The 13,267-nt window shown below is 37.7% G+C and overlaps 1 protein-coding gene across 4 annotated transcripts in view; it reads left to right on the top strand.

Moving 5' to 3' along the window:
* FGFR2 (fibroblast growth factor receptor 2) overlaps nt 1–13,024 on the top strand; it is an 87,471-nt gene extending 74,447 nt beyond the window's left edge. For all 4 annotated transcript variants that reach the window (XM_067300327.1, XM_067300329.1, XM_067300326.1 and 1 more), the window contains exons 14-18: nt 2,965–3,087; nt 4,451–4,521; nt 6,513–6,650; nt 7,471–7,576; nt 11,280–13,024. In XM_067300327.1, the coding sequence (XP_067156428.1) occupies nt 2,965–3,087; nt 4,451–4,521; nt 6,513–6,650; nt 7,471–7,576; nt 11,280–11,444 (603 nt within the window). In that variant the 3' untranslated portion in view covers nt 11,445–13,024. The remainder of the gene's footprint in view (nt 1–2,964; nt 3,088–4,450; nt 4,522–6,512; nt 6,651–7,470; nt 7,577–11,279) is intronic.
* The last annotated feature ends 243 nt before the right edge of the window (nt 13,025–13,267 follow it).

Raw genomic sequence — 13,267 nt, 5'->3', positions numbered from 1 at the left:
GTCAAACAGCTTCAGCCTGGAGACAAGGCACCATTTGCTCTCTATTTCCTGTCAAATCTACTGAATCAGCTCACATAGTGATGTAAAGTAAATTAATTCAGTTACTGAAAGGATTTAAGGAATGATAACAGAGTTGAGAAGATGACAAGATACCTGGGCAGAAACTGTGAACAGAAGAGGCAAAAATAAACGTAGTAAATTAGTCACTTTAATTATGCACTTTACTTAAAACTGGTATTTGTCAGGAGAGCAAACTTGTTGAAAGAACTTATTTATTCTTTCCTGTCCCTAGACACTTCTTCAAATTTTCTTCAAACATTTCTTCAACCAGTACCTTCATTAAATTATAATTATGAAACCTTAAATAGCTGTGTGTAACTCTCTAAACATATCGTGGCTGTATGGAAGACAGTCATGGATACCCTGGGTGATGTTTGGACCTAGTGTCTATGCCAGACCACTGGATATTGGTGCTAAGTATTTCCTGCAAGGGGCTGAGTGGTTAGGGGAATTTATAGTGAATTCTGGTTGTGTCCACTCCCGAGTGTGGAGTTGTTTTTAACCAAAGAAGAGAACTGAGTGTAAGCCTTTGATCCTGTGTGTGTACACAGGACACAAAGTCTTGGCTTTTCATTGCTTTTCTGTGCTTGTAGAGATTGGGGGAGCAGAATCGAGGTCTAATTTTGCTTTTATTCTTATGTTTTGACACACTAATTTTCCATGCAGTAGGGGAGACAGAGAGGCATGCATGATACCAAGAGGAAATGGAGTAAGCACGGGTATCGTATTAGGTAAACCATGCAGAATATCTCTTTCTAAGATTAATGAAACACTGGCTTGGCAAAGAGCCATGTCCCAGGAAGAAAGACCTGTTGTGAAAGAAAAAAACAAATCTTTTGATTGGCAAATCTTGAGAACAATTGTCCACCTGAGAAGCTCTGAAGTGCTATTGTAGGACACTGCCAAGAAGGTGTGCACTTATACAGATGCACACAGCAGAGTCATTTCATCCTGATCCAGTCCTTTTCCAAAAATACTTGTTCAGTGCAGTGCTGAACTTGAATGTAGGGCATTGCACAAGGCAAAGTGAAGAGGGAAAGCAAAGCTGTGCATTCCGGTTCTTCAAATAGCTCACCATTTATGTTTGTATTTCACTAGTTTTTTTCTCCTTAGGGAGCCATTTATTGAGCTGGAATAATAAAAGAGCTGGTCTTCTCATGGTATTTCCACCATCCAGAACTGAAACACTGTGAGAAGACCAGTTTTCTTGTTATTTCAATCCAATAAATGGTTCACTGAGACTTAAAAAAAATCACAAAAAATATAAATGCATATACAACCATCTCAGAATATAACTTTAATACGTAAAAGAAGAGCTTTGGGTGCCTACTCCAATTTTTGCCTTTAAGCAAATGGGACATTGCAAATGGGTTACCTAATGGGATTTCTAAATTGCATGGATATTTTTTAAAACTTTTGTGATGTGTCCTCTTCAATATTCCAGTATGGTGCAAGAATCACAGGGGCACTCCCCATACAGGTGGTTGGCCCAGATCACTGTAAAGAGAGAACAAATCATTACAGCAAGAGAGTCAGTGTTAACCTGTCAGATATGGAAATCAATAAGGCCCTATTTTGGAGACAGGAAGAGGCTCATTTGCAAAGCTGCAGGGTATGAGAAAGCACAAATACGCTGACAGGAGATTCAGTTGGACTCACATAGAGGGGTTGCAGACGGTTTGAGATGCTCTGTGGTAGGACCTGGTGCGGTAGCGTCCCCAGCTGCCTGCCGCTCTGGAAAGGCACAGGTCCACTGGACATCCTGTATCATCCCTTTCCGTCCCACCAAGATGCCTTGGATATCATAGGGCATCTCAAATGACATTAGGTACCTATATTTAGGCAACTGAACTAAGTTGTCGGAGCATGTTTTGCAAGGTGTGAGAACGTAGACAGCGGAAGTAGGAAGGCTGGCCTATGTTATTTCTGTTACCATTGCTTTGCTGATGCTGAAGTAGAAGACTAATTTGGTGCTGAAAGCATGTCCTGTGTAAATGAACGAATGCATTGCTGGAGCAGTTTTTTCTTCACATTTGCCCTAGGCTAACCCAGTGCAGAGCAGAAACTCCGTAGACTTGTTTTACCCATGAAGGATAAGAGATCTCAAAAAGTAATTGGGGCAAGTTGCAACACAAGAGAGAAACTGGCTGTTGTAAAAAACTTGTAGTGGTTTGGTCCAGCATGCCTGTGCATATGCTGAAATAAGGAGGACACATAAAGCGTAACCCAAAATTGAGGAGGAAAAAAAGGATATCTGACTTGGAAAGAAGTAAGATATCCTGGGGAGGATTCCGAATGCACCTTGTATTACTTCTAATAAGGCTGCTTGAACATAGGAGTGATATCCAGAGTATTCACAACTCCCTTTCAGTGTCGAGAATAACAGTTGCAAATGTTCAGGAGAATGCTGACACAAAGAAAACGTTCTGAGGAGATAACGTTTTTAGTTTCAGTGTCAGATCTGTTTAAAAAGCAAACAGTGCAGCCCAGGTTATATTTTTTTTCAAAATTAAGCTGCTGTGGTCCTATGGTTGAAGTAAATACACACACCCTAGACATCTGGTTTAAAATTATATACTGTAGATGTATCTCATATTAAGATCTTTCTTATTAAAAATGGTTGCACTGATCCAGACTGTCAGGTTTTAGCTCTGTTGATCCAGTATAATTTGAGAAGCTGCATCATAAAGCACTCATTAACAGTGTCTGTAATGAAAATGCTGCAATACCTGTACCGAGGCATGTGTAGCGAGGAGTGAATCACAAACAGCTTGGAACGCTCTGATCACCACCCAAGCCTTCAGCCTTAGCAACATATAAGTCTTAAAAAAACAGGCTTTTCTAAGGTTTAGAAATAATTTCAACCATTTGTTTCAGTGGAATTTTTCTTTTCTTTCTTTTCAGTGTATCCATCGAGACTTAGCTGCAAGAAATGTTTTGGTAACTGAAAATAATGTGATGAAAATAGCAGACTTCGGTTTAGCCAGAGACATCAACAATATAGATTATTACAAAAAGACTACTAATGTAAGTGGATGGTTTTCTTATCTCTGAAAACAAGTGTTTCTTTCAGGGTTCACTTCAAAACTGTGATTATAATCCTAATGGACTTCTTGCACAGAAGCCTAACTTTTAATCACAGAAAGAAAACAGAGATTAAGGACATAAGCATTTCTATCCCCTCTTACAGTGACAGTTAGTTAAAAAGATAACCAAAGAGACTATTTGTTACATGATTTATTATAAATGATAAAATGTAAGCATTTATTTTATATGTTCCTGACTGATCATTTGAAATATGTAGAAATATTCCTTTTGATTCCAGCTGCCTTTTTTTTTTCAGCTGGGCCTATGATCTTGAGAAACACTATATAAACAGTAATAGCAAAAACCACAGTAAAAATCCTAGTTGTGTGTGGTAATGTCACATACAGCTTTATGCGTTTTGCCTGTACTTGGTTGTAAAGAAATTACTGCAGTAGTATCAAAGAGGGGCTATAACTTGAGAAAATTGGTTTTTACTCCCCTGTCATTGTTTAGCTGTATAACCTGTACCAAATCAAGAAGGTAAAATGTTTCAAATGTAGCTGTTGATTTAAGGTGCCTGGTTTTGAACACCTTACACCTTGTTCTCAGAGAGCTTGATTTGTTTTTTGATGGGAACTTTGCAGAACTCTTTCAAGTCTTCAGACTTTATTAATATTTGTACAAAATATTAATTATTATCAATCATGTTAAGTGGCTTATCTGTGAAAATAAAGCAGTATGTGATTAATGGCATTTTAATGGTAACACCTGAATCTGCACACTTGCAAAAAGGCAGAGCAACCAGGTATAGGTATGTTGACACTGGAGGGAGTTGAACCCACTTCGTATCAAATTTAGCATGATTCCTGAGCTCTGAGCAGAGCAGAATTTCTGTGCAAAGCAACAGGCATTTGTGACTGCAAGCTTTTGGGCCACTGCAAAAGGCTGAACAACAGAATAAAATTCTGGAGTTTAGTGACCGGCTTAGTGTTGCAGGCAGGCCTATTTTTCAGAGAATTATTGAGATTTTTGTCTTTAAAGAACCATAGTGGAATGAACTTTTTCATGTTGATCTCCTTACCCTATTGTCCTTCTAGCAAGTAATCTGGGGACTTTTGGGGAGCCATCTGTGCTTTTAATTTTATCTTAAATGTTTATATACATTTTCCTTAACTGTCTTTAGCCCATTTTACTTTTTTTTCTGAAAATTTTAAAGGTAAATTATATGCTGGTTTGCCTTAGCAGACTGATCTCTGAGAACTGATTAATCTTTTAAAAATTCAATATTGAAATCATCCCGTAAATTGCTACCATTGTAATGAATTAATTTTTTCATTCCTTCTCCTCCCCTCCAAATTTGTAGGGACGGCTTCCTGTAAAGTGGATGGCTCCAGAAGCTCTGTTTGACAGAGTTTACACGCATCAAAGTGATGTGTAAGCAACTTAATTTGAATGTTTTTCGGAAGGGTGGGAAGGGGAGTTCTTCTGGTTTGGATTTCTTAATGTTTGGGATATCTTTAAATGTATTTTCTTGTTGTCTTTTACCTTTAAGCATTTCCATTATGTGTTTCACATATTAATAGATGGAACAGGACATGCCCTTAGAAAGTGAGGATTTTATGGTAGACTGCTAACCAGTGCTCTGTTACTAATCTGCCCAGCTTCAAAGCACATGAAAGGTGGAAAATGCTAACCTCCTTCTGTCAGTGCGGAAGTTTCCCCCCTTGAACTTATTTACGGATGTGCAGCTACAAAGAGTCTATCTAATTTGCTTGGCTTTTGGCATATTCTGGACTTCCTTCAGGTTTAAAAAAGAAAGAAAGAGAGAGAGAAAGAAAGAAAGAAAGAGAAGAGAAGAGAAAGATCCTGAAAATTCTTGTCAAAATTTGTTCTAATATGAGATACAGTGAAGCATAGAATGGACATACTAGAAATGTTTTCTCTGATTTTAGAAACATTGTTGCTTCCCAGCAGTATTTCACATGTTAAGGCTAGGAAATCATTGGACTCTGACACTTCAAAATCTTTTAATGTGTGCACAGTGTAGCTGGCTGATGCAACCTCTCAGGATTTATTCTGTTTCGTATTAAAGTTTCCTAGGCCAATCGACAGTACTCATATGTACTGTACTTTAAGTAGATGTGTATTTTTTATGCAATGCAGATGAAGATCTCATGTTTTCTATTTCTCCAAGAGAAGCTGTTAACCATAAAGGGCTGGATGCTTCCCAGGGCAGGTGTAAAAGTTTATGCATGTCAGTGCAGGGTTAACATGAAAAAGAGCAGGGTGGAGAAAATAGTAGAGGGTATCTCCTTCTTCTTTAGCCAGAGTGCTCTTCCCAAGGTCCGCTCTCCTTGGGACAAGCAGTTACTCAGGCTTTTCCTGCAGTCTTTACATTTACAAAGGAAACTATATACACAGGTTAAGGGTAGATCAAACTTAATTTTTAAGATAACACCTTAACAAGATATTTAAGTGAATGTGAAATAAACTACTTCACTGGTTCAGCACTGAAAGTCAGCCTGAGCTCCTCAACAGCCACAGAACACAACAATTCCAGTGCTGGAACTTTGAGGCTCTTGGCCCCATGGTGGCTTTGAAGACTGCTAAAGATAATATTATTGCAAGTTTGTGCAAACAGTTTACTGCTGTAAAGCTAGGAGAGCTGCAGAGAAGTTTGGGAGCCAGTGCAGGCTTTGTGCTATTGCTCACCTGGCAGAGCAGCCTGCCGAAGAGCCATAGCTTGCCAGCAAGACGTGATGAGGCAGGCTCTGAAGGAGATGGTAAGCAGGCAGGCAGAACTGGCTGAAAATTATCCTCCTTTGTTTCCTGACAAAAATTACTCAAACAGAGCAGACTGATGCAAAATATTTGTTTTCAACAACCTTCTTTTTCCAAAATATCTCACCACGTAATTGCAAACCAACTTAGCTGTGTGAATGTTCTGTAAATAATTAAACTGTGAAGATGCAGTTCTTTGCAGTAGCCTTGGAAACCTGGGTGCTTGGTGCACACCAGACAAAGGCTAGGAATGTGTTTGTGATCGTGCTTAGGTCAGTCCCTATTCAATGTGCTACTGATGCACCTGATGCACTTCATGGACTGATGTCCCACTCGAGCCTGTCAGAGATAAGCAGGTGCATGAAGATAAACTTAAATCTCTTTGAGATTGTGATTGGCAGCTGGTCTGGGGACAGTCTGGGACTAGATCCTGACACACTTCTTTCTCACTGAGTAAACCCACCAGGAGTACTGCATATAACAAAACAGGATAGATTGGTCTGTCAAACTGGCAGAATCTGGCTCTTAAGCAGACAGGACTTATGAAGTAGCAAGACACTACTTTTTGCATCTTTCCTGGAAACATCTTTGTTTTCAACATTAAAACAGATTTAATACTGTACTGTTTCCTCTTTGTTCTGCAGATGGTCCTTTGGTGTATTAATGTGGGAGATCTTCACCTTAGGAGGATCACCCTACCCAGGAATTCCGGTGGAGGAACTTTTTAAGCTGCTTAAAGAAGGGCACCGAATGGATAAACCTGCCAACTGCACCAATGAGCTGTAAGGACCCTTATTTGCTGTACAAGGATCGAGGGGCACAAACCATACTGAATTCACACAATTGATGCTACCCAAGGCAGACTCTAAAATTTTCAGAATTGCTTGACTCTAGAATCATGCATATATGTGGATATAGATACGTAAAGAAAAGGTATGAAAAGGTCTTGAGGAAATGTTTGACAGAGGATACTTCTTTACACACCCTGCTGTGGTCCCACTGAAAAAAGAAGAGAGAATCTACAAGCCAGTCTTTGTCAGTGGTTTTACACTGCTATTTATCTTATTTTAATCTCACTGGTGCAAAGGCTCTTAAATGATGGTACACAGACCACTAATCATGTATAAGCTATGTCACACTGGTTTCGTACACAACAAAATACATTGGGAAGCTGCTCCATTAACACAACATTATCCACCGGTGACAATAAGAGAGTGTTTTCACTTTCTGATATTTGAGTATGGCCCTTGACTATTTCCCCATTATAATTTCTTGACTTCGCAAAGGCCATTGTCTCTACCATAACAAATGTAATGAAATGAAATGAAATACCGTTGAAATTGCTGGGACAGAGAAAAGCTATGGAGTCTCGTCCACAAAGATGTAATTTAGCAACTGGGCAAGAAGAGATACAAGAATAGAAATGCACTTGCGACAGAAGCGGGGGTCTTTCTTGGTTTACAGGACAATGGTTGGTCCATCAGTAGGACTGTGGGGTGCTCACTGTGTTACTTATGATGAATAACAATGTCTGTGTATGAAAAGGTTTACGAGAACTGCATGTAATTTTAATTAACTCAAGGAAATGTTTATTTATTACAGCTATATGATGATGAGAGATTGCTGGCATGCTGTGCCTTCACAGAGACCAACTTTTAAACAGTTGGTAGAAGACTTGGATCGAATTCTTACTCTCACAACTAATGAGGTAGGTAAATTGTTTCTCTTCATAAGCTGCAGATCAGGACATATGGTTCAGGAAACAGATGGAATTTGTTCATTTACGAAATACTACTCTAGTTCTCTTGTTGTTCTGTTCGTCATTGTCCTCCGAGGTTACATGCAGCTAAACTATCTATCCTATGAAATCCTGGGTTTCTTGCCAGCATGCCTTGATTTATGTAACTAAACAGAAACACATCTTTAAAATGTTTTTGTTTATTTCTCTTTGCATCTTTTGATGTTTTTAGCACAGCAGTATAGAGGGAATACACGTGGCAGGTTGGGAGGCAATGTTTATATTTCAACATGAGTTTCATGTGAGGGAGGGAACTAGAGTTCATGGTGTTTTTCATTTATCAACTCAGTTTGATTCCCAGCTATGATATCTAGGTCAGAATCGTCAATGGTAGATTTCAGATTATATGCCTGAAAGTGAATTAGGTTCACTGAAATAGCTCTCTGTGGAGGGAATGAGGACCCACAGGGAATGTAGGAACAGCCATCCAATTATCCAAAGGTCCTGCCTAACACTGCTTCAGGTTGGGATATATGAATGCAAAAAGATTTTATGTGAACAGCATTCTTTCAGAGGTCTGAAATACTATTAGTCTTAACAAGGAACACACTGATTAGCATATTCACACAGGGATCAGTTCTCTTATCAGAAAATCATAGGCACCTGTGAGGAAGTTTACACCAGTAATGGGAATGGTGATTCTTTTGGTAGAAACTTGTTTTGAAAGAAAATGCTTGGTGTCCCTGAAATATTTTACAAATTCCTATTTGTTCTGAGAAATGATACATATAATGAAAAAAGCAGAACAAAACACTTAGAGAAAAAAGTCAGAATAACTTGTTTTGACCATTTCTAAAATTAGATTTTCTGATTTGATATGATTTTAGGACTTCTTTATGAGGGCAAAAAAGGTAGAAAAACATGTCTGGTTCCTTTTGCGTGGATCCCCAACATTACCTCCTAGTTTTTCAGAATTGCAAGAGAAATAAAAAAACAATTGTTAAGCAGCTTTAGGAAAGTTTGTGTGCAATATTGCTGAGGGGGAATCTAAGTAAAGGGATGCCATTATGTAGGATGATCATTTTGCCAATAGGGTAGACTAACCTTTCTGGTTGAAAAAGATCATTTGGCTTTGATAGTAGCTGTAATTTCTCTGGATTCTGTTTTTAAGGCTTATTCTGAAAAGTGGCACCTTCAAGAGTGGCTCAGAGATGACGCAGGAATATGTGCTCCCTACTGAGTCAGTAACATCACTTTATGTACCATTAACATTTTCCCCTCATCCAAGTACTGACTGGATCTTTTCCTGCCTAATTTATATATGATTTCACAAGACCAGTTGGAGGTGGGCTGGCTGCCACTGCCGAATGTTTGGTGGCTTGGATTGGATATGCATTTGCACATTCAAGAGTGAGATTCTGGCCTACAACTCTGAGAATATTTCTTTCTTTCTTTTTTTCTTTCTTTCCTTTTCTTTCTTTTTTTTTTTTTCCTTACTCATCTTGCCTTCCTAGTTCTGTATTGCTAATGGACCTGGAAAGATCTCAAAGGTAACCTGAAAAGGCCTTTAGCATTATGTAAATTACTTTAGACTGGAATCATAGGAAAAAAGGCTGGGAAAAGCCTTGGGAACTCATCTAATCCATCCAATTGGTCTACAGCAGGATCAGCTATACCTTTGTCTTTCCTGATAGATGTTTAAGTAACTTGTTCTTAAAGATCTCCACTGTTGTAGTTCTGCATCACCCCTCAACAACTTATTACAGCATTTCATTAACATTACCTCTTGAAAGCTTTTCCTAATATCTAACCCTACTACGTAAGACATTGCTTTTGTCCTATTTACCCTGGACAAAGAGAGCAAATTATTTCACTCCTGTTTGCAGCACATTTTATGTTCTTGAAGACTTGTCACGTTCTCACTCAATGTCTTATGAGTGCTCCAGTTTGTCCCGTTGTCCTTCATAGCTTGTGGTTTTGAGACCTCTGATTTTGTGTAATCTGCACAGTTTTCCTGAAGTGCAGCTCCTTCGTGCATCTGTCTGACAGTACTTCTGCTTATCCACTTCACAATGGCAGACATGACAAACAACATGACAGTGTTGATATGGGGTCAACCTGGGTTGCCCCAAAACCCCAAAATTGCTATGGAAGCCAATAGAATCTCATTCTGCATTTGTGCAAGTGATTATTACTGCATAAGTGGTAGTGTCTTGCTCTTGTCCTTACCTGTTATTTCAAAAGACCCAGCTGCCCATGTTTCCCAGAGTATCGTGCAGTGTTTCACAGAGCATCATGGGATCTTTGTACAGAAGTCACTGGGGGTCAGCCTAATGGCTGTGTTTCATTATATCAACACGAGGAACTATCCTGATGCTGGAGGTGAGACATTTTAGGCCCCTTTATGTGATTCTGGCCCTTTATGTTGGATAAAGAGGCTGGACAGGACATAAGGATCCCACCTTCAATATTGAATTCATAGCTGAATTATTTGATATGACAAGCTGTGTCTGAAATCTTCAAATATTGGAATACTTTTTTCTTCTATTCATGTAGAAAGTACTTGATCATTTCTGGTCACCTAATATACCACATTCTGGTTCCCTAGTATATAATTACATGCGAAGATCATCTTCATGGATCCTTTAAAAATCTATTCGGCAAAATAGGAGGTAATCATAGATGCAAACTGCATTCTGCAACCTCTTTTGCTGCCTACTGTATTTGTCGGCATTTTAAAGCTTACATTTTTCCTCCCTTTTTAAAATGGTGATCATTTTTAAACAATAATATGGTAGTGATTGAATTTCTGACTTAAGAAAATATGTTAACCAAAGAACTAAATTACCCCAAACCTAAGTACAGCAGTATAAAATACTGACTGAGGTGGAAGACTCCTCTCGTCAGTATGATCATAACTTGTGGTTTAGCAAATGAAGAGATTGCATTTAAATGAATGCAGCTGCCCTTTAGAAGTTGAAAGAGAAGGAACATTTCAAGGGGAAAAATAACTTTATTCTCCTGCCAAAGCTGTTGTTTCTAGCAAAAGAGCCATAACCCAAAACTTGGAATCAGCAGATATTATTTCCTTTTTTAATGACTGCTTTGGTCATGGCTACTCTGGCACACACACACGCCTGCGCGCGCACACACACACACACGCACACACACACACAAGAAAATACAGTGAAAAGAACCACATATGCCGCTGCCTGTTTAAACACAAATTTAATATCACAGAATATAAAACAGCTATGCAAAATGACCAAAGGAGTATTGGAAGTATCTGTCCATCTCCAAAGCATTACCATGTGCTAAAGAAAAATGGTTCTATTTAGGTTGAAATTTCATTTTTATCATTGTAAGTGAAAAGTCCTCTTTTGATGTGGTTGCCATGTTTATTTCTACTGACACAGCTAATGCTGATGATGTTGGACTTCACAAAAGTACAGTGTTATTGGTTTCTTTTTCTCCCTTTATTCAAGCTCCTTGAGTAGTCCTTGTTTTATCAGATATTTAAGTACCAGGCAGTTTTGAATACACTAAAATTGTAGAACTGACTGTCATTTTTTAACTTTTTTTGCCCACTGTATGACCAAGCCAGAGCAGTGGAAATATGTTATTGTCAATTTTACATGTTATTTTAAAATGCAATTTATTTCTTTTGTTACAGGAGTATCTGGACCTCAGTGGACCTCTCGAACAGTATTCACCTAGTTACCCTGATACTAGGAGTTCATGTTCTTCAGGTGATGACTCTGTTTTTTCTCCTGATCCAATGCCTTATGAACCTTGTCTTCCCAAGTACCAACATATGAATGGCAGTGTTAAAACATGAGAAGAAACCATTCTTATTGTATAGAGGAATAAAGAAACAAGACCATCAAGCTACCTACCATATACAAAACACAAAATCTTTTCTCCAGGACCTTAATGTTTTTGCTTGTACATATGAAATATGAAAAAAAAGAAAAAAAAGAAAACTTGGAGGAAAACAGTCAGAACCTACATAAAGAATTATATAATTTGCAACTTTTAAATACACCCAACAAAGAAGAATGTTTATGAACTGTGTCTAGATACCCATCACTATCAATTTTCTGGCTTACTGTAAGCTGTAACAGACTTTGTTTGTACAATGGACCAGTTGGACTTGAGGCAAACTCTGGGTCTGCCTTTCTTGTTTATTTTGTAATATTTGGAGAAAATATATGTTGGCACACACTTACAGAGCACAAATGCAGTATATAGGTGCTGGATGTATGTAAATATATTCAAAATATGTATAAATATATATATTATATATTTACAATGAATTATTTTTTGTATTGATTTAAAGATGGATGTCCCAATCCACCTAGCAAATTAGTCTCTTTTTTAACAGCTATTTGCTAAATGCTGTTCTTACACAGAATTCTTAATTTTCGCCATCCAAAGGTGGAAAATACTTTGCTTTCAGGGAAAATGGTATATCATTAATTTATTAACTAATTGGTAATGTACAAAACAATTAATCGTTTATAGGGTTGTTGTGTTTTTGTAATTTAAATGGCATTTCTATGCAGGCAGCACAGAGAACTAGTAGATATATTGCTCAGACTTTACTAGTTTTCAGATCTTTAAAGAAAGAAATATTTACAGTATATAACTAATTTTGGGGAATTAAACTTTTGATTTATTTGTGTTAAAAACCTTGGTGTCAGATGATTATTCTTATCAAACTCAAATCCTTTAACAAGAAAGTCTTTTATTCTCAATACCTGTCACTTTAACAATTTAACTATTTAGCAATGTTTCCCATGGCCAAAAGGCACAATCATGCCACGAAAAAAGAAAAACTTATAATGGATTCCTAAAGTAAGGAAAGAAATTAATTTGTCTATAACCATAGCAGAATGCAGTGGTCTAAAAGGAGCTGAGCTTCTACCCTGGCTTGCACATGCATCAAATTAACTAGAATTCTCTTCACTGAGTTTGATAATATGTTCCAGATCTTTTGGCCTGGAAATAGCCTTTTAGAATATCCCTCTATTGTAACTTAAGTTAAAAAGAGAGAAGTTGTTATAATGACAATTTGCCATAGGAATATCAGCATCTTTTTAAGGGATTAATTCATGCTGACTCCAATATTTCCTTCTGATCCATTCCGTAACAGCAGGTATAGCACTGGCCTCTGCTAAAATGTCACTGTTATTTGTATCTTTTTACAGAAGTCTTCTGTTTTTACTTTCAGAACACTCACTAACTCTGATACGGCCATGCAATATGAATGCAAATTACACTGTTTTATGTGTTTTTTAAAAAAATTGGGTAAAAGAAGTATTAAAATCTGTTAACTTTTATACTGACAATAAAATGTTTCTACAGATATTAATGTTAAAATTACAAAATAAATGTCATGCAGCTTATTTTTCCTAATCCTTTGTGTCATACAAAATGGTTTCCTGGACTTCAAATGATGGAACACATCCAGAAATGCTTCCTTTTGATTTTATCATAGATCTCGTATTACCAGTCTATTCCTTCAGGAATGCTACTCTTGCCTCCATCTTATAAAATGTCTCCTCATGAGTGATATTGCTTATTTGACTAAACATACATACAATCTTTAGTGTTTGCAGGGCTGGGACACGAGCTTACTGGAAAATGGTTTGATTGGTT

Source organism: Apteryx mantelli, chromosome 7 (genome assembly GCF_036417845.1).
Source record: "Apteryx mantelli isolate bAptMan1 chromosome 7, bAptMan1.hap1, whole genome shotgun sequence".
NCBI lineage: Eukaryota > Metazoa > Chordata > Aves > Apterygiformes > Apterygidae > Apteryx > Apteryx mantelli.
Note: the sequence above shows the minus strand (reverse complement) of the source record. Positions and strands in the feature narration are given on the sequence as shown.